This window comes from Eptatretus burgeri, chromosome 2 (genome assembly GCF_056783735.1).
Source record: "Eptatretus burgeri isolate ZD-2024b chromosome 2, Ebu_testis_v1, whole genome shotgun sequence".
In the NCBI taxonomy this organism is placed as follows: Eukaryota; Metazoa; Chordata; class Myxini; order Myxiniformes; family Myxinidae; genus Eptatretus; species Eptatretus burgeri.
This window is the reverse complement of record NC_140962.1, coordinates 42049813-42074812: the sequence shown is the minus strand read 5'-3', so window position 1 is coordinate 42074812 and position 25000 is coordinate 42049813. Positions and strand designations below refer to the sequence as shown.

At 44.1% G+C, this 25000-nt stretch overlaps 2 protein-coding genes across 9 annotated transcripts in view; one reads left to right on the top strand and one right to left on the bottom strand.

Annotated features, from left to right (window-relative positions):
* The window catches only part of LOC147031901 (sperm motility kinase 3A-like), a 58501-nt gene extending 43892 nt beyond the window's left edge, over positions 1-14609 (bottom strand). The window contains exons 1-8 of the mRNA XM_085869112.1: positions 14336-14609; positions 14063-14149; positions 10450-10488; positions 10064-10112; positions 7245-7310; positions 5861-5931; positions 5666-5722; positions 3345-3581 (exon numbers count right to left, since the gene is read on the bottom strand). Of these exons, the coding sequence (XP_085725238.1) occupies positions 3345-3581; positions 5666-5722; positions 5861-5931; positions 7245-7310; positions 10064-10112; positions 10450-10488; positions 14063-14149; positions 14336-14560 (831 nt within the window). The 5' untranslated portion in view covers positions 14561-14609. The remainder of the gene's footprint in view (positions 1-3344; positions 3582-5665; positions 5723-5860; positions 5932-7244; positions 7311-10063; positions 10113-10449; positions 10489-14062; positions 14150-14335) is intronic.
* A 2026-nt stretch (positions 14610-16635) lies between these two features.
* Positions 16636-22716, top strand: LOC147031900 (uncharacterized). 8 transcript variants are annotated; one of them, XR_015054878.1, is made up of 4 exons: positions 16636-16850; positions 17339-17989; positions 20584-20788; positions 22445-22716. XR_015054878.1 is itself a non-coding variant. In XM_085868971.1 (4 exons), the coding sequence occupies exon 4, from the start codon at positions 20879-20881 to the stop codon at positions 21962-21964; it is 1086 nt and encodes a 361-aa protein (XP_085725097.1). In that variant the 5' UTR covers positions 16636-16850; positions 17668-17754; positions 17909-17989; positions 20584-20878; the 3' UTR covers positions 21965-22716. The 8 variants fall into 8 exon arrangements, 7 of the variants coding, with proteins under 7 accessions (XP_085725097.1, XP_085725087.1, XP_085725071.1 ...); XM_085868971.1 differs by having other exon boundaries at positions 17668-17754; positions 17909-17989; positions 20584-22716; XM_085868961.1 differs by having other exon boundaries at positions 17339-17482; positions 17668-17989; positions 20584-22716.
* Positions 22717-25000: the final 2284 nt, after the last annotated feature.

The following is a 25000-nucleotide window of genomic DNA, read 5'->3' as shown; positions in this document are numbered from 1 at the left end:
CGTCGTGCAAGCTCCTTCCTTGACATACCCGAGCTCTTGACTCCAAACAAACCTTTTGTCTGGAACCAGAGAGAGGACTGCTCTCCTCTCTTGGCTGGTGCTCCTGCTTCTCACTTTTCTCGGCTTCACGCTGTGGAAACCAAGGCGTTTAGGATCATTGGTGTCTCCCATGATGAGGCAGTCATTGGGTCTCTCACTCTCTCACCACAAGCAGGTCGGTGGTCTTTCTGTCTTCTACTGTCTCATCTCCGACCTCACCTCCCGCCCCTGCTCTGTCAGAGATATGTCCCCCCCCCCCAACCCTCATTTCTGCAGGGTGCTCAAGGTCCACAGGCAACCCACTTCTGGTGAGACTCCCAAAATCAAGAATCACTGCTCATATTCACTCTTTCATTCCTTTTTTTCCTGCATTTGGAACAAACTCCCACACTCTCTTCAACCCCTCTCTTCCCTCCAGGTCTTCAAAATAGCTGTTCACCACCATCTCATATCTTCTCACATTCAAAACCACGATTTTTTCTCCCCCCGCTCATCCATCCCAAACCCACCTCCTTCAACTTCCCTGCTTTCCTTCCTGAAAGTCCCTGTCATGTGGGGACCTGAAAGTTCCTGTTGTGTCCATCTTGTTTGCCCTGTGTGCCCTGCCCCATCCCTCTCCCTTCCACAGATCTCCTCACATCTGTTCCCCACTGTGTTTTTCCTTCCCTCACCTGCCCCTCTTGTCTCCTGCTCCCCTTGTTGTATGTTCAGAGCATTTAGGGAAGGAAAGGGAATGCGGTGAAAATTTTGCCTCATTTTTGGAAAAATTAATACATTTGACAAGGATGTTTTGCAACATAATTTAATTCAGAACATTTAAACTTTAAATAAACAAAGCAGAAACAATACTGCTGTTTGCGAATGAAGATGTTTTTCACGTTAAATATTGTGACGGTTGGAAGCATGGGGGGAGGAGAGTTGGGAGGATTTGTTTACACTTCAGGACTTGTCTCCTCAATCCACCACCACTGAAATGATTTCAGCCTGGGAATTCTTCAATAGAAAACTGCTCTCTCTCGTATGCACAGATGAATCCCATCTTGTCTTCAATTGTCTTGCCATCCTCACGCTCCTGCTTCTCTGAATCCTCTGGTGAGGCTGTTGCTTTATTTAAAACAACTTGCATTCTCCTTCTGGAAGGCAAATCCGACTGAATGCAACCTCAGATCAATCCACAAAGCCCCACAACAAGTGTGTGTATACCCTCAGGAGAGCTAGAAAACAACATGTGTCCAATCTCAAAAATGAACTTTCAACCTTGTTTTCCTCGAAAACCTGGTGGCACCTTGTCAAGTCTATCTCTGGTGTTTGCTCCCATTCCATCCTTTTCCTCTCTTCAAATGGCACCACAGCCGATTCCACTCGTGAGAAGGCTGAATGCCTCAAAACCTTTCGTCCGGAACCTCTTCCTCTCTGAACCCAATGAAGATATATCGTGTTAATGGGGAGAGGTGTGCATAGCGAATGCGAGTCAGACCAAGTTCGTGTTCTTTCTTTCTTTGACACACTCATCTCGAACCATTTCCCACAAAAGGTGAACAAAGACACATCACGATGTCCCCACATCCTTCCTGACGTGGAGAATCCCGCACAATCGGCTCGAGTGAGGAAGGGAATATTAAGACTACGTGCCAGTTCCCCCCAAATGGAAGCTATCCACCCAATCTGACAGGTGAGCACAAATATCCTCGCCCGTCCCATTTCCTGGAAAAAAATTGCCTGTAATGTTCGCTTCACAAATCAGGCACTATAAATGGGTCGTAAGACAGGAATCGCCCAATGACCATCTCAGAGGATCTTGACCACCCCCGCAAGTCCTGCACCAATGAAGAGTTGTGAAGCCGAGGAGTGAGGGAGGGGGTGGGAAAAGGAATAAAAAAGGAAGGAATGCACAAAGCACAGAGAGAGAATTTTGGGTACAGCGTTGTACAGCTTTTCTCTCACAGACCCTCTTCCACACTCCAAAGAAAACTTTTGCTGACACTTCTTCATGTTTCGACTTTTCCAACTTTCATTTCTCGACATTCTTCCGACCTTTTTAACTTTCCATTCCCATCTTCCATACTTTGCATGGCTTTCACCCAGCCACTGACAGACACTTCAAACCCGGCGCAGATTCACATCGTCCTGTTGTTGCCACGGGAACACCATATGAGATCGAAACACCGCACGAGTTTCCTGCCAACCATGCCGTCCATCGTGTTTGATTGAGGGAACATCCAGCCACCCCCACCTGACCGGGACCCTGATAGATTGGAGGAAATAGTCCAGGAGGGATTGTGCGAAAGGCGAGCCTGAACCCCTGAGCAGAGGTTCACCACAGCTTCAAAGAGGATTGCAGAAGGTGTGTAGAGGTGCGTAAAAGACCTCACACTCCTTCTTTCTCACCATCATTTCTCACCCCTTTCCTCGCATTATTTCCTTTCCTTGGGTGTCTGGATCCATTTCACGTAAAGGTGCAAAGTAATTATTTAAGGCATTGAAGGGTGGGTATATCGCACAGTGGATCAGAGGTCGTGCACATGTTCCTCTAAATTTCTGAATTTTGCTTGCCTTGCCTTTCCTGAAGTCTCCCACCATTTCCCCATTTGAATTCCCAAAACACCATTTCTCCCTCAAATTTTCTGCTTGTGTAAGAAGTTAATGAAAGACATGATATCGTGTCCTGACTTTTTACTGCTGGGGTTTGATCTGAAATAGCGCTCATGGGATTGGACCAAGTGAATAATTGGTCTGATACACGTGAAGGTGTGGCACATAATAATCATTCGCTCAGTCAATTGGTAGTCATTACACAGTCGCAGTCGTGGTTCCCCATCTGCTTCATTCATCTCACAAGTACGGTAAACCAGCCCTGAGCACAAATATATAGCCGGAGGTGAGTGTTGGAGACGGTGTTCGTGGTCTTTTGATGGACACGTTGGGCTTTCAAAGTTTTCCGACCCATGGCCGTAACAACATAAAGGAGGAAGAAAATGGATTGGTGACCCATTTTGGCCGCTGTATCAACATAATCATACGTCGGTCGTGAATACACCGTCTATAAACCACACAAAGGGGAGGGGAGGGGGGGAAGGGAATGCAGAGATGTCCAATTGAAGAAAATAAAAATTAATGAACTGAAGAAAGGGGTTTGGATGGATAAGTGAAAAATAAATCAAGGGAGGTGAGGGTGGGGAGATGTTTCAGAGGAGTTTTGAGGAAGAGAGGAGAGAGGTCAGAAGCAACAAAAAAATGTTTTTTGTTACAACATTCATGATGGTAATGATAAAAATGATGATGAGAGGAAATGTATAAATACTCACTCGTAATTCGCTCTCTGAAAAGGGATATTTTTTGGTGAACATGTAATGGAGCACGACTCCAGTTGCCCAGACGTCAATGGGAGGACCTTCATAATTTCTTCCTCTTAGGATTTCTGGAGCCATCAAAGTCAGTGTCCCTATTTTGCCTTGAAGCGGCTGACCTGGGACAAAACATCTGGCAAGACCGAAGTCAGCCACTTTTAATACTCCCACTGGGCTATAAAGGAGGTTTTGGGGCTGGAGAGAGAGGATAAAAACAGAGATGGCTTTGTTAAAGTGGAATGATAACAATTCGTAAAAATCATACCATAAAGATGAAGACATAACCAACCACAAACAGACATAACTCAGAGATTATCTTTCACTGAATGTTGCTGAAGCCGGCCAAAACCATGTCAGAAAATTGGAATTTATCCAACACTTTTCAAAAGGTTGTGTGGCATCTTTCACATCTATAAGTAAGAGTTGGCAGATGGTGCAGCTCGGTTGAGTTCTCCTCTGAAATCACAGCACCTCGGTGATGTAACACTCCTGGCAGAGAATTGGGTTGATAGTGTGAACGTGGATCCACTTCAGTCTGTGATCAAAGCTGCCTGGATGTCAGATCAATTGGATATATTGTTACCTCTGAGCTATGTTGTCAGTTCTTTAATTTAATAAATTTGTGCAGATTATTGTCCAAATTGCTGTTAACATGACACTTTGAAAAAAATTTCACCATTCTGAAACTTGTTTGAGCTCGAGATCTATCCGATGAAGGATAAAAGGAGATATTACCCAGTTGGATTTACAAGCCGACAGGATGGTCTTGAGGTACGCACACTCGCCTCTACATTGCCGAGCCTGGGAAAGAAATCCTGACCCAGCTTTCAAATGTCATCCCAGTGTTTGACTGGCAGAGTGATTCACCAATGGATGTGCCGTCCTTCGGATGGTCATTAAACATCAATTTCATCTGTCGGTCTTCGTTGGTGGACATTAAAGACCCACGGTGTCCTTCACAAAGAGTAGTTGAGCTATCGCTGCACCCTGAACAAATTTCAAATTCCTGCCCCAACCTACAGAGGGGAGGGATTCAATCAGTGGTACAGCCATGTCCTCAGACATGATGCTACCCTGCAGCCTTGTGCTGTATATGAAAGAAGAAGGTGGATTTACAGGGTATCTCACCGACGGCTGCATGCTTTAAAATGATTCTCACAAACTTTCATGTACATACCATGCTACTTCACTGTGGTGTCAGATTTTCATTCAATAATCAGCACACTTAATGTTCAAAACGTTCCTCGAGTTTTTCTAATCGACCCAGAAAATATGCTCAATTTCCCGAACTCGTCATACCAGGGAGTGAAATGTATGGTGTCATTGAATCATTTGCAGGACTGTGCCATGTCTACAGGTTAAAATTGCAAGTTCCAAAGTCGTGGAGAGGAAAGCAGACGTCTACGCATGTTTTATCAACAAATATAAAAATACATTCAGAGAGTTGGTGAATTTTCATGTGAAATATGATAATTTTCACTTCCAAATAACATTACTGCAGGAAGTTTCATTCCTGATCGCCTGAATACTTCAAGTCATGAAATCCATCGAATCACAACTCGAATTTTGAAATGATCGATCAACATGTGACAAACACTCAGAATTGGCCAGACTTGCAGAAGTGGATCTGGGTGGATGAACAATGCACCATATTCCTCAAGGAATTGCCCACTCTCCCTGAAGGACACCATAGGATCTTTAACGTCCACAAACTAATGGCAGCAGACGGGACCCCCAGTTTTACATGCATCTGAGGGATGGCCTGTACAATCATGAATCACCATGCTTGTGAAACACCACGATGAGAGTTTATACCTGGGTCAGGATTCAAACCCAGGCGAGATGACTCAGAGGCTAAGTGTCGGTCGGTCAATGGCACCCTGCCAGCCCCAAAGAATATTGGAGTTTATTTAATGAATTTCTGTTGAAACGCAGCACCACCAAATACAATGTTATAATACAAACTACAAAGATTTATATTACGAGTGAAAATGTTCCACTCAATCAGCAAAGAATAATGAAAATGAAATTTCAATGTTCAGGTGATATTGATGAATGGTGAACTTCCAGACGTTGCGGTTGTTTAAAGTAATGTTTGTATGTTCAACATATGAACGAAAGTTTTGTGAATTTCTGTGTGTTTCCTGCCAACCTTCCCTCATTTTTTATAGGTTTTATAGAATGAGAGATTTGAGAAAAAAATCTGTGAATTATGTGATGAAAATACAATCATGAAATGAACCGAGAAAAAAAAAACATTTCGTTGTCTGGATTCTTACCTTTATGTCAGAATGAACAATGTTCTGATCATGGATGTGTGCAAGTGCAGAAACAGTCTGGAAAAGATCAAAAGCACATGATGAGATTCATTTTGAAATTAAACATCAAACTCGTTCACAATTATGTTGTTTCCTGTTCAATACAACATTTCAAACCGGACATGTGCATCACACTTGTGAACACGATTCACTCACCTGGTACATGATCGGCCACGCAAATTGTTCAGACAGAGGGTCATTTCGAGAGACGAAATCATGGAGCGTTTCTGCACACAAAACTCATCGTGAGACTCTTCACAGAAACAAATAAATACAAGGCATGTACAAGTGAAGTGATAAAATATTAAGTGATTCTTCACCATTGAGTGATACAATAAGGACAGAAATAACATATCCATAGAACGATGTCTCAACAAGTTTCGGACAAATTCGGACAAGACTTCGTGGATGAGTTGGGGAGGTGACAAGAACAAGCCGATTCAATTTTGGTTTAGTTCCGGATGTGGATCCGGCCGATCATTGGGATTGAAATTGTAAACGGTGCAGCCTGGCGTCGGTATGTCCTCTACAGAGTGCCGTTCTAGTTTCTTTGTGTCATCCAAAAAGTTATATCGTGAACTTTAGATACAATTGTGCAGAAATAACTAACCAAAACGAGTGAGTTCACAGAACATGATATCCCCTGTTGTGTTCAAGTCTTTTCTTAAATTTTAATAATATAATGATTTGAAAGATCGTTTAAAAATCCACAAGTTTATCACTCCGAAAGCAGTCTTACACATCACTCTTAAACACTGAAATAAGGTGACATTGAGTCAGTTTAGAAGATGGAGGCTTCATTGATCACCATAGATTGGAGCATCAATCGGCTTCGGACACAGCCGTGTGACGGCCTCATCTTCACCTCCGATACTGCACCTCTCACATGCCGTGCCCTCATGCTGTGTATCATGTTTATAGAGCATGTTTCTTGGATGTATTATGAAGACAATTTGCATTCTACGGTGCTCAAACATACAATTCAATTCCAATAAAAGTTCAGAGATGTTTAAAGGTTTATAAAATGATTAATTCTGGATTATCCCACCATTTTACCGAGTATCGATTATATCATCCTGTCTGACATGTTATATCAGTGAGTTGACCTTTTGTTTGTGTCCTTCATCATGTCCTGAAAAACACTAAGTTTCCTGTTTGGAATGATTTTCAATTTTGTTTGAGTGCCAGGCAGGACGGCAGAGTAAAAAAGATCATCTCACTCCTCTCTCCACATTTGTGATCGGAACAAATTCAGAGCCAACGTTCGGCAAAACGACAGACTTGTCTTCGCATTGATGTTCAGATTAGTGTTCAAAATAAAACATTCAATTTAAATGAGTTGTTCCTCCTTCATAAATGACGATCATAAACTGATGAGGCAGACAGATGGACGGACATGAACCAAATGCTTCACCCTGCTTTTCACATTTTGTGTGCACGGGGTAATTATTACAGATTTTAAATTGATCACGATGTTAAAGTGTGAGAAAATGAACACAAACATCACCACAAAACAGAAGGAGGATTGAAAAAGCCTTACCCCCATCAACAAACTCCATTGTTAAGGCTGCGCAGTCACTCAAAACTTGAAAACGAAACACTTTCACTGCACGGGGACGGCGGGATGGAACAAATGAAAACAATGTTGAAACAGGTCATCAGAACACGAGACGAACTTGATCCATGTTACCCTCGGTGTGGTTTATTTAATTCCAGCAAATACAACCCGTCACGTTGCTGAGGGGAGATCAAGTGGGAGGGAGTAAGGGGAGATGGAAGAGAGGAGATGGTGGAGAGGGAGGGGAAAAAAAGAGGAGGGAGAGAAAAAGAGAGGAGAGACGGGGAAAGGGGAGGGAGGAGGGAGAGAGAAAGGAGGGAGGGAGAGGAGAGAGAGAGAGAGAGAGAAAGAAAGGAGAGAGAGAGAGAGAGAAAGAGAAAGGAGAGAGAGAGAGAGAGAGAAAGAGAAAGGGAAGGGAGGCAGCTGCGTTGAGGGAGGGGAAAGTAAGGAAAGGAAGGGGAGGGAGGGCGAGAAAGTGGGCTAGGGGAGGGATGCCCCAGCAAACGTCACAATACACTCCGAGACATGGGGAGGCGAGCAGGATGGGAAAGAGAGGAGGGGGAGGAAGTGGGGAGGGGTTTGGGAGGAGATATGCGTGAGGGGAGTTCTCGAAATGCATTTGATAGTGAGATTTGTGGAGAAGGGGGGGGGGGGTAGTCCAGAATTGATCAACATGGGATACGCCAAAACAACATGTGAACACAGCAAGCGGAAACTGCTGGGAGATGAAAGGGTAAAGGTGGGGGGTGGAGAGGAGAGGAGGTTTGGGACCAGGTAAGCATGAGGGTAGGGGAAGAGAAAGCAGCGTGAAGAGAGGGGAAGAAAGGCAGGGTGAGGGGAAGGGAAGGTGTCATGGGGGCAGAGAAGAGAACAAAACATGAGGGGAGGGGTAGGGAAGGGTGATAAAATGTGCCCAAACAGCAACATCTTCTTTTTAACCACCAGGTTTCATATAAAACCAGGTGGGAGCATTGAAATCCATACTATCTACCTGTGAAAGGTCTGCCTGAATGCATGAATACTGACACATGCAGCGACCTTTGCACCCCTCCGGTCGGCTCAGTCCTATTCTGATTTGTGCACGATACATGGTGTGTGTGCCATTTTAAATTTAAAACCAAACCGACAGTCCTTAACAGTCTCCTTAACAATGAAGGGGGTGGGGGAGCAGGGAGAGGGGTGAAAGTAGAGAAGGTTGAGAGTCGGGGAAGGGTAAGAGAGACAGAAAGAGGGGTAAGAGAGGGAGAGGGGGAAGAGAGGAAGAGGGGGAGTGAGAGGGAGAGAAAGGTGGGGAGGGGGAGAGGAGGGGATTATGGCAGATGTGTCGTCCAGTTTAACTTCCATCCGAGAGACGGTACACACATTGATGAATTACCTGACCTGTGATTTGAACCCAGGCGAGACAGCTTCGAGCGAGAGCATGGGTATCTCTCAGCTCTCCTGCCAAGATGTGGGAATTCACTGCTTTGTATAAAAACTAAAAACATTTTTTACTCATTGTAATCATCTCATTTATTTTGGCTTCCTCACTCCGGAAATGTCCCCAAACAGAACCGAGCCGACAGATCACCAACAAAGCTTGAAGAGCGCTCACCAAATGCCTAAACCACTCAAGCAACAAAACAGTTGAAGAAACTTTTAAAAACAAAACAGTGTTTTATAATTATTTATCTCTGCTGAAGTGAAGGGTCGTATAATGAAAGAAGATGGTACAATTCGGGAAATGTGGTGTAAAATAAAATTTCACATTTTCAGCGAATGAATCACCACCCGACTCACCGCCGGAGCCAATGTACGGCCAAAACGCAGACGAATGAGCCCTTAACTGTGTTCAAGTTGATCGATATATTCAGTGACACTGCGAGTATTGCAGAGTGCTCCCCAAGTGGCTTAAGCACTCAATCAAGCACTCCAGCGAAACGGTTGATGAGTCATGGCTGACGAAGCAAGCGATTGCCGATCAGTTGTGTCATCACCATGCATCCGGAGACGACTGGAATGTCAAGCGATGTCCGAATTGGACAAGTGAACACTTTTTTTCGAAATCAAAACTGCTGTTGAAATCAATAGAAAAGTTTATATTTTGAAATTCGGCTGAGATTAAGAGATTTTGGAGCTTTTGGCATGTACATAAATTAAATAAACCCACGAACGTTTGCATCTCTGGGTGTTGACAAGCATTGCCATGTATCCATTGATTTGTAGGTTTGATGATCAGGCATTCAATATAATGTGAGTGAGGAAAGTGAAAAAAAAAAAAACTTTCCATTAACAAATTGTTGCAGCCTATTCCAAGTCGAGGCATTGTTGAATGGGACAAAAAATATAGCGGCTTCAGACTCTTGTGAGCTGACAGAGGGCTGACAAAGATGGCACGCCACTATTTTTGTAAGGCTTATTTTGTTTTTTGTTGTTGTGATATTTAGTATTTACCCCATAAATTATCTTCAAAAGGGGTGTTTAAATTAACCCAAACACCCAATTTTCATTCATGTATTCCCTCCGAGATCCCTTCGTGTGCATGAAAAGTTTGGGGCCGCTGGGTTTCATGGTTTTGGAATTATGGAGGAGACGGGTCGACGAACTTACGGACACACACTGACATTTATTCTAATAGATTATGGGTCAATGGTTCCTCAAACTGTGTGAACATTTGCTCTGTCATTCATTGGGTTTCCAGTCTCGACGACTCAGCAAGACCTGTGCTGTGTTAAGAAACAATGAGAACAAACTGCACAAGTCAGAGCCATCACCAAAATCGATGTAAAAGCTCAAGGAAAGGATGCAATGCACACACTCACCAATGTTTGGATGATCAACCTGCAGTAACATTCTCCCTTCATCAGAGAGCTGAAAAACAAAAACAAATAGATTAAACTTGTCAATAATAGGCAATCATTTTTTCAATAATTTAATTTATCTCATATAAAGGAAGTGAACCAGTTAAAAATTTGCAGAAGGAAGTGCTGAGGAGCCTCGGGGAACAGGAATCCCGAATATCGAAACAGATGATCTTTCGTGGCAGAGACTCGGAAACATCCACCATTGTGCTGCCGTTTCCGTTACCTCTGTACATTCTCACATGATTACGTGTGGGTTTAAACGTCACAAACAGCCTGTATAGTCCCAATGGCCGGTGGGGTTCCATGGAAATGGTCCTACATTCACCACATTCCCATAAACTCACCATTTTCCAATTTTTTCTCTCCATGCACTTCACTGCAACCTGGGGAAGGAACAGAAAACATATGGAACAATTGCTTCACGAAAAAATATTTTCACGAAAAAAATAAGTGACTACTATATTCGTTATTGTTGTGTGTCTGTCTGTCCCGAGCATAGCTACGTGGGTTTTGATCCAATCGTGACAAAATTTTGGTGGGAGGTTTATATCATGATCGAGTTGTATTTTCCTGAAAATGGGCGTGGTGTGCCCATTATGGGTGGAGCCACGCCCAAAAAACATGTGCTTTAAGGGGGTAGCCGATTTCAATTTGCATCTTCTCCGAGGGGGTTTATCGAATCCGGCAGGGGTTTCGGTATTTGGTTAGCCCCATGGCACCTGCATAGCCCCACGGAGCTCGATTTTTCATTTTCCTCCCAAAGTCAAAGTCACAAGGTCACGAACTTAGAAAATCGCGATTTTGACAGAAAAATCCATCTTCTCCGAATGGTTTGTCGAATCTGGCAGTGGTTTCGGTATTTGGTTCGCCCAGGGGCACCTGCATAGCCCCACGGAGCTCGATTTTTCATTTTCGTCCCAAGGTCAAGGTCACAAGGTCAAGGTCACAAGGACACGAACTTAGAAAATTTCGAATTTTGACATAAAAATCATACGACTGCCCAAACTTTGAGAGCTTGGATGACAATATTTTTAATGCATAATCTTGACGTCATTCCCCACCTAAAGTCTTGAAACTATTTTGCTTTATCTCGAACACCTTGCCCGTGGCGCCCCCTTCAAGTTTCTTTTTATGCTGATTTCATCAAAGTATGGATAATCCGAGGAGTGTGAAATGCCATGTAGCCTATATGACGTTATATTGTTCCTGGAATGTTCCAGAGGAAGTTTTGCACCAAAGGTCATAATCCTTGACCTTTGACCTTTGAAGGTCACAAAGGTCAAATTTTCAAAGTTGTGGGAATCGAACCGGGTTTTCGACCTTCTTCGACAAACTAACTCCAGTAAGCTATAGCACATATCCTCTTTCCTTATTTTAATGTCCACAACATTGTTTTGTGACCTTTAAAGGTTATGCAAAGGTCAAATTTTGAAAGTTGTTGAACGAAACCGGGTTTTCGACATTTTGGAGCAAATAACCCGTCACTCATGATCGACATCATGTTGATCATTTTTTTCTAACTTGGTCAAAAATTGTCACATCGTCTCATCCTTGACTTCTGAAACAATCTACATCGTCAAATACCACTCGTGAACCATCGTCGTCGTCAGACTTGTCTCATGATATAACCTTTCAACAGAGCATGAAAAAGCAGGAAACGAGCACAATGTTGGTCTCTATTGATATACAATGATTGTAAATGTCCACCGTATGTTACGATGAATTGGATCAGATGATGTTATCCTTACGTTGTTTCATTGGTGTTGTTCAGTTTCAATCAGTGTGTGTTCCAGAAATAAGAAGTTTAACATTGCACACTCAAACATGCTCGAGTTGATGTAATCTTTCTTGCAACCATCGATTCGGACTCTGCTTTCGTGGAATGTCGAGTCGAGTGTCGTGGAATTTTGATGAAACACTTCTCTGTTATGATTGTGGAAACCAGTGTGATGTCACGAAGTTTGGATGAAAAATGCACATTAATGCTCCGCCCATGTCTTGACTCATGCATATTCATGTTTTGCTTCATGCACATTTACGCTCTGCTCATGTGTTGCTCATCGCTGCTGGGAGGAGCGTAGTGGTTGGCTCCTCCCAGTTTGGTGGAACGGTGGTTGTGTGTGTAGAAAGCACGATTTTTACCGTCACACTTGGAGGGTTTTAAAATAAAGTTAAAAGTTTTTAAACCTCTGAGTGTTGGAAAGCTGCCTGGAGCATTGTTTCTTCATATAATGTCGATACGGAGGCCGTTCCAGGATAACCAGAACGGCACCCGGTGGAGCGCATACCTCCGCCTGGCTGAACAGTTTAGGTGTTGTATCCCACTGATAGGACGGATCTGGATCTGGGCATGAATCAAAATCGAATCGGCTTCTTCTCGTCACCCAACCAACTCATTCACCAAGTTTTGTCACAATCCATTCACAACGTTTTGAGATATCGTGCTATATATCATTTTTGGTCGCATCTGTCAATGGTGAAGAATCGCTGGAAAAAAAAAATTCAAACAAGAATTCTCGTGTCAGGATGTACAGTGCACCTCCGTAACACTTGGACATACACCCCCAACACCCTCCCTCTCGGTAACACTTGGACATACACCCCCAACACCCTCCCACTTGGACATACACCCCCAACACCCTCCCACTTGGACAAACACCCCCAACACCCTCCCACTCCGTAACACTTGGACATACACCCCCCTCTACCCGATGCACTATGTAATTTTTGAATGGCCCCTTTCCCCCGCTGTTCTGTCCATTTCGTTATTTTCCATCGGATGAGGATTATCTCTAATCTTCGTGGGGATCGTGTTGGCTTTCAATGTCTTCAATTTACTCTTCCCAAACTGTGAATACAGGAAGGAGTGGAACGAATCATCTTCAAACTGGGTGCTGCAAATTCCACTTCAACCAGTCTGGCCGTGCCACGTTCCTCTGCTCAGTTTCACCTCGGTGTCCAAATTCTCCTTTCAGTTGAATGTTTTGGTCAAACACGGATCCTCACAACATCTTTGATAGTTTTGCTACAACCAACAACAATACATCGTGCTGCCAATCTGAGGACTTTTTCACAGTTCAGAGCAGATGAACACCGCACATAAATGTCGGTCCCGCAGCAAAAGTATAACCGAGATGACGTGACGGGTCACGTATGACGTCATCACATCATCGTTTTTTGGGGAGCAGGGCCAATCAGAATACAAACACATTAAAAAAAAACGTTAAAATATCCGTTTCAAGATATTTATTCAAGAAAAAAAACGATTAAGTGTTAAGTGGAGACGTATTTATTTATTAAACCAAACTTGATTTTCTCATTCTGTGGACGGAACTTGAAGCACTCAATCGAGCACTCCACTCAAAACCGTCCATATGGAACGGCAGGCTTGGCAAGCGCTCGCTGGGAACTGAACACACCGTGGTTGTCCAGCTTTGTTCATTCCATTGTGACGTAGATTGACTGATTGAAAGATATCTTGGACAATCAAAACTCAACAAAATTACAACACGTGATCATTTGTAAACCTGTTTCATTCATAAATATCCGAATATTTACAATTCAATGTTTGTTCTGTTCATTTGACCTTTACATGTGAATTTACACCAATAAACGTCGAGACTCTGAGAGACATTGGTTGGTTGACGACTCCTTGTATCTCGACCTCATGTCCTGTCAGTCATTGGAATGAATTACACCGAGGAACGAATGAATTTCACCGAGGAACGAATTATTTACACCGAGCAACGAATGAATTAAATCGAGGAACGAATGACTTACACCGAGGAACGAATGAATTACACCGAGCAACGAATGAATTACACCGAGCAACGAATGAATTAAACCGAGGAACGAATGAATTAAACCGAGGAACGAATGAATTACACCGAGCAACGAATGAATTACACCGAGGAACAAATGAATGAGTGAAACCGAACAAACCGCTCACATTCTTACCTGTTTCCCGGATTCCAGGTGTGTCCCTTGGAACACCGTCCCAAAGGCTCCAGCTCCAAGTTTGTGGATAATTTCCAGGTTCGGAACCTGTAAGGAAACATAGAAACCTCATTCCACTCCGAGAGGACTTTCTTTCACAGGGAAGGAAACAATAAAATATAAAAATAATATTTCACATTCTGTCCGTGTGGAGGATGAACCTGGGGGTTGTACACAAGGTGAACATGAACACCTGGGGAAGAGAATCAAGAGGAAATGGAACATCTGGTTCACCTTGGGCATCTCGTGGGGATAACCCTCTTCACGCCTCCAAATATTCACCTCCTGCTTGTCAGGAGATTTCTCCTCGTTTTCAAACGGAGAATGAAAACTAATTATCTGAGGTAAAACCTCAATTAGTCTCATTGTCAAAATGCACTCGAGGATATTGGAAAAGAGAGAGAACGTTGGAAACGTGTTATCACTACCAACGTCTTCACTCGAGTGAAACAAACACATACAGTGACGTCATTCCCTGGGAGCGAATGGGAACGCCCCCTTCATTGTACGTCATCATGGGCCGTTAAAAATTGAATAACGGTTCTGGGGCGGGGGCGGGGCGAGACGGGGTGTGGGGGCGGGGCGAGACGGGGTGTGGGGGCGGGGCTAATGGCGGATATTTTAACTGGAAGTCGAGAAATCAAGGGAATGAAATCACCTTCATTCTGTGGGAGCGTAATTCTCGACTCCTCATGGTAATAATTACATTACCATGGAGAGTATTATGTTATTTCCCTCCTCTGCCATGAAATAAACTGCTGTGCGAACAATTTACATGATGTTAATCGCGGTAATGACGTCATGACGTAAATCAAAAGTCCATCTGGGTGAAATGAGGGAAGAATCGAATCCGCATATCGGAATAAGTGAATAACACCCCAATGTCCCACGGTTTGTGCTTCTGACGACGAAAATACGAAAACCTCCATATTTGTTGTTATTTAAAATAAAAAGGGTATTTCCGTGTTCATGTGGAAGAGTTTCACCCATGAGTGTGGTGAATCGAAGGTCGTGACGTGTGATCACATGTCGCGCGGCTCGAGCACGGAATAGATAAAGCCGAGCTCCGCACGAACGGGGTGATTGTCCCAGGGGCATTGTCATTTACGGCGGCGGTTCACTTGGTGCTCGTTGAATGGTGAGAATTGAGAGTATATCGGACTCCGTGCTTATACTGATTTATTTTGCGGTGATCGGTTGCGCGTGTATACCTTACTGCTTATGTACTCCTTGCTGCACCTGTATTCCCTGATGTGCCCGTAGAAGCGGCTTCAATCAAATGGAATAAAGCCTTCACTCTGAAGGTTCTTCTCTCACTTTCATTTCAATTTATTCCATTTGGTTTTCTCGGCTCTCTCAACCAACGATGGACAAGATCTACAAACCAGAGAGGTTCGACGCTGACCCAAACGCGACTGACTCGGAAATGAAATGGTCGCATTGGTTCCGTTCCTTCTCACACTATCTGACCATCATCGAAGAGGGAGCCGACAAATTGGCCGCCCTTGTGAATCATGTCTCGCCCAGTGTATACAGGCTCTTCTCGGAGTGCGACACCTACGGAGCAGCGATCGACGTGCTGCAGGCTCTCTACGTGAAGCGCAAGAACGAGGTGTACATACGACATCTTCTCAACACACGCAAGCAAGCAGCCGGGGAGACAATCGATCAGTTCCTGCAAGCTCTGAGACAGTTGGGAAAAGACGGCAGCTTCCGGGCCGTAACCGCCGAGGAACACCGAGATGAAGCGACCCGAGAGGCATTCATCCAAGGGCTCAGGTCAGCCCACATACGGCAACGCTTAATGGAGAAAGTGCAACCCACTCTTGAAAAGGTAGTCGACCAGGCTCGAGCGATGGATACGGCTCAGCAGCAATCTGAGTCATTTGGGACACCGATGCTGCTAATGAACGCCGCTACGGTGGAAACTCAAGGAACCCCACAGGGCACCCCTGACACAGAGGATGGAGAAAAACCAGAGGAGTCGGATACCCAGACCTCGACAAACTCCTCAGCAACTACTTCGGTTGGTAAATGCTTCTTTTGTGGGTACAAAAGACACCCCCGCCACAAATGCCCCGCCAATCTACTCTAAGGAAATCTACTCTAAGGAGAAATAAACCCACTTCTGCGGCTCTCTACTCACAAAAGAAACTAACTGCAGCCTCACCGGGGAATCTATCCAAGGCTATCATCAACGTACGAATTAACGGGCATATGGCTGAGGCTCTGATTGATACCGGTCGCTCTGAAAGTTTCGTCAACAGCTCGCTAGTGAAGGGCAGGAAATGGAAGATCCACCCGACAGACAATACGGTATGCATGGCCGCCACATCACCACAGTCCCGCGTACGAGGGTACTGCAATGTTGAATTGGACGTAAAAGGGTACACGCATCGGGATGTAAGGGTACTGGTGCTTCGTGATTTATGCGCAGACGTAATTCACTTTGTCACAGTGAAGATTTTGTCACTGATCTTCACAAAATACCCAACAATGCAAATGTGCATTTCTGTTCGTTTGTCTGACAAAGATCTCAACCTGTCTCACTCTGTCCGCAGAAGGACAGACCCCGAGTCTGGACCCAAACTCTGCACTTCCAGCGATCATGACTTCCCAGGATCTCAGGAAAGCGACTTGAACTGGGATCGAACATCCGTGCCCCAAATATCCACATCTGGTGAATCGTTTAAATGAAATTCTTTCGTCTGACACTTTGTCCTTGGGTCATCACGACTGGGAGGTCGATGTGAGTTTGTTCTCTCTCACCAGCTCGCCATGTCTGTTCACCACTCCTCACTTCACTGTACATCTTCTCATTCACCCAACACTCCTGGTGATGAATATTCACGTCCATCACTCCAAAACAGACATCTTATTTCACCTGACTTCTGCTCCTTCCTGGATCTTGGATGTTTTCTTGTTATTTTTCTCTTTGTTTTGTTTTATCCTGATCTTTCTCGAACCTTCCCCAGCCCCTCACGGAGAGTATCTTTTTGTCCTGTTTGGGGCGATTACTAAAAATAAATAAATAATGACGCAATTACATGACGTGTCATGAAGGGGGCGTTCCCTTTATAAAAATAAATAAATAATGAGTAATTACATGACGTGTCATGAAGGGGGCGTTCCCTTTCGCTCCCAGGGAATGACGTCACTGTATTTGTTTCACTCGTGTGAAGACGTTGGTCATGACAAGACGTTCCCAACGTTCTCTTTGTTCACCAATTTCTTCAGTGCATTTTCACGATGAGACAAATCCAGGTTTTACCGAAGGAGATAAGTTATAATTCTCCATTAAACAATGAGGAGAACGATGGGGACCAACATGAGGTGAACATTTGGAGGCGGGACGAGGGTTATCCCAACGAGATGCCCAAGGTGAACCAGATGTTCCATTTCCTCTTGATTCTCTTCCCCAGGTGTTCATGTTCACCTTTTGTACAACCCCCAGGTTCATCCTCCACACGGACACAATGTGAAATATTATTTTTATATTTTATTGTTTCCTTCCCTGTTACAGAAAGTCCTCTCGGAGTGGAATGAGGTTTCTATGTTTCATGCAGGTTCCGAACCTGGAAATTCTCCACAAACTTGGGACAGGAACCTTTGGGACGGTGTATAAAGGGACACACCTGGAATCTGGGAAACAGGTAAGTGTGGGGTAAAAATTCATATCAATGTATTTTAAATTGCAACAAATGGAGTTTCAGAAATGTAACTTTTATGCTGCAAATTGAATTGGCTGTCATTTCTGGCCAAAAGACTTTTGCCCTAAATGATAAGAAATGTGTTGTTCTGGAGCAGAGTGACCGAGCTGATAAATGAACCTTTGCTTAGAAAATGTACGAAGTGGCTTTTCGTCGAAAGGACACGTCTACAGTCTGGGTGAATATCCCCCAACCTCTCTCTCACGAAAGTATAAAATGCTTTGAAATCTAAAAGTTTGGAGGACAAGCACGTGAGGAAGTATAGTTTCTCAGTGGCTTGGACTCCTTGGAACTGACCAAGTACCAAGTTAGAATAAAACTCTCTGATGTAATGTAGAAGTGAATTGAATCGGGTTGGTCTAACTGTTAACTGAAGTAAGAATAAATGAAATAGAACCAAATAATATTGCAATAAAATGGGGGATTCTTAAGTTCATTGTACAAGGGTGAGAAGTGTATGGTGGATAATTAGGAAATAAATTGTTTCACAAGGAAGGACTTGTGTGGACATCAGTTTTATCAGTGTCGATAGGGTTTTTGTAGGATTTTATAATCAAATCGGACAAACGTTAAACTCTGTCTGAAGTCAAATTGGATTCCACAATCGGCCAGTTAGAATCCTTCAGGAGGACAACGATCACAACAAGGTGGGTTTAAAAATCCACATCATAAGAATGTGAGCGGTTTGTTCGGTTTCACTCATTCATTCGTTCCTCGGTGTCATTCATTCGTTCATCGGTGTAATTCATTCGTTCCTCGGTGTAATTCATTCGAACGACTAACAGGATCCGTCGTCGAGCTGAAAGGAGTCGTCAACCAAAGTCTCTCAGAGTCTCGACGTTTCTTGGTGTAAATTCACATGAAAAGGTCAAATGAACAGAACAAACACTGAATTGTAAATATTCGGATATTTATTTATGAAACAGATTTACAAATGATCACGTGTTGTAATTTTGTGGTGAATATTCATTCGATTTGGATCCACGGGCCGTCCGACCCGATCATGTTGTTGTTGTTGTTGTTGCCCGACAAGGCTCGCGGGACGGACACGGATCCTCGTGTAAAAACTTGTGTTCCTCACTTTGTGGTTTCATTGTTCTCCTCACTTTCTGTTTTCATTGTTCTCCTCACTTTGTGGTTTCATTGTTCTCCTCACTTTGTGGTTTCATTGTTCTCCTCACTTTGTGGTTTCATTGTTCTCCTGACTGTAATTTTGTTAAGTTTTGATTGTTCAAGATATCTTTCAATCAGTCAATCTGCGTCACAATGGAATGAGCAAAGCTGGACAACCACGGTGTGTTCAGTTCCCAAGCAGCTTGCTCACGCTTGCCAAGCCTGCCGTTCCATACGGACGGTTTTGAGTGGAGTGCTTACTTGAGTGCTTCAAGTTCCGTCCACAGAATGAGAAATTCAAGTTTGGTTTAATAAATAAATACGTCTCCACTTCACACTTAATCGTTTTTTTTCTTTAATAAATATGTTGAAACGGATATTTTAACGTTTTTTTTTGTTGTGTTTGTATTCTGATTGGCCCTGCTCCCCAAACAACGATGATGTGATGACGTCATACGTGACCTGCCACGTCATCTCGAGGATACTTTTGCTGCAGGACCGACATTTACATGCGGCGTTCATATTCTCTGAACTGTGAAAAAGTACTGAGAATGACAGCACGATGTATTGTTGTTGGTTATCGCAAAACAACCAAAGATGGTGTGAGAATCTGTGTTGGACCAAAAGATTCAACTGAAAGGAGAATTTGGACACCGAGGTGAAACTGAGCAGAGGAACGTGGCACGGCCAGACTGGTTGAGGTGGACTTTGCAGCACCCAGTTTGAAGATGATACGTTCCACTCCGTCCTGTATTCCCAGTTTGGGAAGAGTAAATTGAAGAGGTTGAAAGCCGACACGATCCCCACGAAGATTATAGATAATCCTCATCGGATGGAAAATAACAAAATGGACAGAACAGTGGGGGAAAGGGGCCATTCAAAAATACATAGCACATGGGGAGAGGGGGGTGTACATCCAAGTGTTATGGAGTGGTACAGGGGGAGAGGGGGGTGTACATCCAAGTGTTATGGAGTGGTACAGGGGGAGTGGGGGGTGTACGTCCAAGTAGTGCAGGGCGTGTTGGGGGGTGTATCTCCAAGTGTTACGGAGTAGGAGGGTGTTCGGGGTGTATCTCCAAGTGTTACGAAGTGGGAGGGTGTTCGGGGTGTATCTCCAACTGTTACGGAGTGGAAGGGTGTTCGGGGTGTATCTCCAAGTGTTACGAAGTGGGAGGGTGTTCGGGGTGTATGTCCAAGTGTTAAGGAGATGCACTGTACATCGTGATACGATAAGTTTTTATTATTTAAGTTTTTCCAGCGATTCTTCACCATTGACAGATGGGGCTGTTAGGGAAATTATTACTCTCTAGACAAGAAACCTTTGCCTCAGTCTGAGTAGGTCAAAGTGTTTGTGTTTTTCCTCTACTGATCTACTATTTAGTTGTTAAGGCCTACCACCTACTTATAATCTTGTCTTTCTTTGACACTTTGGACATTGCTTGGGTTTTCTGCAAGTACAAGGTGACCGGGCTGATAAGCTGTGCATTCTGTTCTTGCGATCAAAAGCCCTCTCTGCTTATAAAATGGAATGGATATATGGGGAGGAGAGGATGATCTGAGGGAGAGCAAATAAATGGTACAGAAGAAAGAACTCCTTGTGGACATTGATTATTACTGGACTTCTGTGGTTTATTTTATCCCGATACATGCAACACTGAGTCGGCTCGACGTTGAATCCTCGAGGAGGTCAAGATCCCTCAACAATCTAAAGAATCCTTTCGATCACGACGCGGTTCGAGGGTAGAAATCCACGTCAGTTGGTGCCGTGACTCGGATGCGAATCGGCGTTGTGCGGCGCTCGTGACCGGAGGTGCTTAATCTGCCGGAGGCAGTGCCTGGAGGAACGACAAGTGCTTGAGCGAAGGTAAGCAGGGAGGGTTCTCCGAGGGTGCGATTTATTTTATTCTGTGATTTTCGAGTGAATTTAGCCGTTGTGATTTGTGTGATTTTAGAGATGGGAAATAGAAATTGTAAAAGGAAGGAAATTGTGTATACCGAGGCAAATTGTATTCAAAAACCACGGAGAGGTACATGTGCAAGAATTATGTTTGATAAGTATGGGCCTGAAGCTGTGAGAGACATGGGGAAATGGTGCAATTGGACCAAAAATAGTCGATTACCCTTCCCTGAGAATGGAACGTTCGATCACGAGTGTTTGGACAATTTAAGAAAAGTACTGGAAGTGAAAAATAGTGACAAAAAGGTCCAGAAGCAGGTGAACTGGAGCGTTTATATAAATTGGATGAAGGAATGTCATGACAGAGACGAAAAGGCACGGTTGTTAAACCTGAAGGGTCAGCTCGACCAATTAACGAAGCAAATGCCGGTGAGACTTGAAAATAAAACCAAGAGACAGCGAGCAGTGGCTGTCAGATTTGAGGATGAAGAAGAAGACTCAGATACATGGCCAGAGTGCACAGTTCCGATAGCACAACCGCTCGAGGACGAAGAAGCGGGAGAGACAGAGGGAGATGATGCCACAGGGCAAGGAGAGGCTCAACGGGGAGCCAGGCGAGTAATTAAGAAAGAAACAAGAACACAAAGCAAAAATAAAGTTCCTCTTGCTGACAAGGGTAAAATACAAACTCGATCAAAAAAAATAATGCCAGAGACCGCGAAGGACGGAGATGATGAGGGACTCATTGGCACGTTTCCATTGCGAGATTATGGGATTCCATCTAAATATAACAGAGATTTCTGTTATACATGCGGAAAACAAGGACACTGGGCTAACGAATGCCGAAATCGTAGAAACAGTCGAACTTATAGTTCGTATGAACCGGTAGAACAGAGACCAGCGGCACAATACAGAGACGAAACTCGCAGACACTCCACGCCTCCAGTGAATGAAAATCCACATTATAGACAGCAGGAAAGATGGGGAACACAGTTTGAGCAAGCTGGTTCATTTCAACCCACTGCACCTCAAACCGAATTCCCTCCTCCTCCTCCTCCAGCCTCGTTCCCTCCTCCTCCACCCTCATTTCTTCCTCCTCCATCTCAAGGTTCATTTCAAACCCAAAACCCATTCGTTTTATGACAAAGAAAAGAAGCGACTTCGTCTGAGTTACCCTTCCTGACTTTGAAACGATGTGACGAACCGAAATTGACTTTGAAAATTGAAGGCCAAGAGATTCCTTTCTTAGTCGACACAGGAGCGACCAAATCTGCGCTCAAAAGGAGTGATTTCCCAGACGCCCCGTTATCGCGAGAACGAGTAAAAGTAGTGGGAATGTCAGGAGTTGCGAGTACGATTCCACTGACAGAGCAGCTCCGGGTGGAAATTGGACCATTGTCTGCAAACCATGCATTTTTAATGGCAACTAATACACCAATTAATCTGTTGGGGAGAGATCTGTTATGCAAGCTGAATTGTTCAATTAAGTGTACCCCTGAGGGTGTATATTTAGAAATACCTCACGAATCACACATAACTATGATGAATTTATTACAGGAAAATACAGAAAATCTTGTATATCAATGGACTGTGATTAATTGTGAAGCATTTAACCATTTGCAGGAATATTTATCACATTTGGAGAGAAACGTACCCGAGGTGCTCGATTGGGTGAGTAAACACGGCATGGACAGACGGTACTTACAGACTCGACTACATTGCATTGCAGATTGCAATATCAAGGGAAAAGATAACGTCTATGCGAGTGAAACACTCTCGAAATTACACCAGACCTTTGACTTAGTGTTGGGAACAATTTGGATTGGGAAGCAAGGAATTGGCCTGGAGGTGCATCTCACGCAGGAACAATTAAAATTGTGGAATCAACCATCCAGTGTTACACCACATGTAACTTTAGCGATTGCAGAAGGTTACCAAGAAACGGACATTGGTCACATGGTAACCTCTTTGAAAAAAGCATCACAAGCGACTTTGATGGAATCGAGCCAAGTAAACGGACTTTGGAAGATCGGGGAACAGGGATTCTGTTGGACAGAATGTCAAGGATCAGCAAAAGCTGTGTTCGAGGTGGTCGATCTCTCAGAATTAAATGGGTCAGGAAAATTACCTGAAATACTCGAACAAGTCCCGACAGGTCTGTGGGCAACACATGCCAACGATGTCGGCCAAATTAAAAGTATGAATCCAATCAAGATCACTATAGATCCAAAAAAGAAACTGCCTCGAAAACCGCAATACCCTTTGTCTCCAGAAGCAGAGGTAGGAATTGCTCCCGTAGTGGAAGCGCCATTGAAACGAGGGATAATTATTCCCACTGTTAGTCAATGTAATACACCGATCTTACCTGTGAGAAAACCTGGAAAGCCAATGTGGAGATTCGTACAGGATTTGAGGGCAGTGAATGATGCGGTAATTCCAGCTTTTCCTGTAATTGCAAATCCAACTACCATTCTATCAAGCATCCCAAGTAACACTACCTATTTTAGTGTTGTGGATCTTTGTTCAGCTTTTTTTAGTATACCAATAGCCCAAGAAGTACAGTTTCTGTTTGCATTCACCTACCAGGGAAAGCAATACACTTGGACTGTATTGCCCCAGGGGTATTGTGAAAGTCCAACATTATTCTCGAGGGCCCTCAAAGACGACTTTGATGATGCAGTTTTCCCTTGTGGATCCACACTGATTCAATATGTTGACGACCTGCTGATCTGTTCAGCGTCAAAAGACGCATGCAAACGAGATACGTTGACATTGTTGAGGGCCTTAGCCAGGAAAGGACACAAAGCATCGAGAGCTAAATTGCAATTTTGCCAAGAAGTGAAATATTTGGGGCATATTCTGAAGGGAGATACAAGACGCATCTCCCTGAACGTATAGCGGCAATATTAAACCTGCCCAAGCCAACTACTGCTAAACAGATGAGGTCTTTCCTCGGAATGACCGGCTATTGCAGACAGTGGATACCAGATTATGCGGCCTTAGTGCGCCCGCTGGTGGACATTGGTTCGGCAAACGCACCCAGCCCACTTGCATGGACACAAAATGCAGACAAGGCTTTTGTAACGTTAAAACAGGCTCTTTCTTCGGCTCCCGCTCTGGGTTTACCAAACTATGAAAAACCTTTCCATTTGTACGCATGTGAGAGACAGGGATTCTCACAATCTGTGCTGAGACAGAAGCACGTAAATAAATTACGGCTTGTTGCATATTATAGTACTAAATTGGATCCGGTAGCGCAAGGATTCCCCCTTGTCTCAAGGCAGTAGCAGCCGCTTCGCTCGCGGTGCAGGCGACAGAAGCGCTCGTCGCGGGAAACACTTTGGTTCTCCTGGTACCGCATGCAGTGACAGCTGTATTGTTAAAAACGAAAACACAACATTTGTCGGCTTCAAGAGCAACGACATACGAACTCTCACTCACAGCACCCACGAACATTACGATTCGGAGATGCGCACCGCTGAATCCTGCTAGTTTGTTGCCAGGAGTACAAGATGGTGATCCTCACAATTGTGAAGAGATAATCGCCCACACATGTCAACCCCGTCCTGACTTGAGAGACACACCAATCCAAAATTCTGAATTGGTTCTATATGTCGACGGCTCATCATCGCGTGCACCTGATGGATATTTATTAACAGGCTACGCCGTTTGCTCTGATCACGAAGTGATCGAAAGCGGGAGATTGGCTGAGTGCTGTTCCGCGCAGCAGGCAGAACTGTTCGCCCTCACTCGTGCATGCCATTTAGCCAAAGGCCAAATAGTGACAATCTACACTGACTCCGGCTATGCCTTTGGTGCTGTACACGAATTCGGAGCACTCTGGCGCGAAAGGGGTTTTATAACATCATCGAGGGTAGAAATCACGACGCGGTTCGAGGGTAGAAATCCACGTGGAATGGATATATGGGGAGGAGAGGATGATCTGAGGGAGAGCAAATAAATGGTACAGAAGAAAGAACTCCTTGTGGACATTGATTATTACTGGACTTCTGTGGTTTATTTTATCCCGATACATGCAACACTGAGTCGGCGAGACGTTGAATCCTCGAGGAGGTCAAGATCCCTCAACAATCGAAAGAATCCTTTCGATCACGACGCGGTTCGAGGGTAGAAATCCACGTCAGGGCCAAAAATGATATATTGCACGATATCCCAAAA

What these genes read in the sequence shown, in the direction of transcription:
- LOC147031900 (XM_085868971.1), top strand. Translation starts at nt 20,879, where the DNA reads ATGGGAAATAGAAATTGTAAAAGGAAGGAAATTGTGTATACCGAGGCA.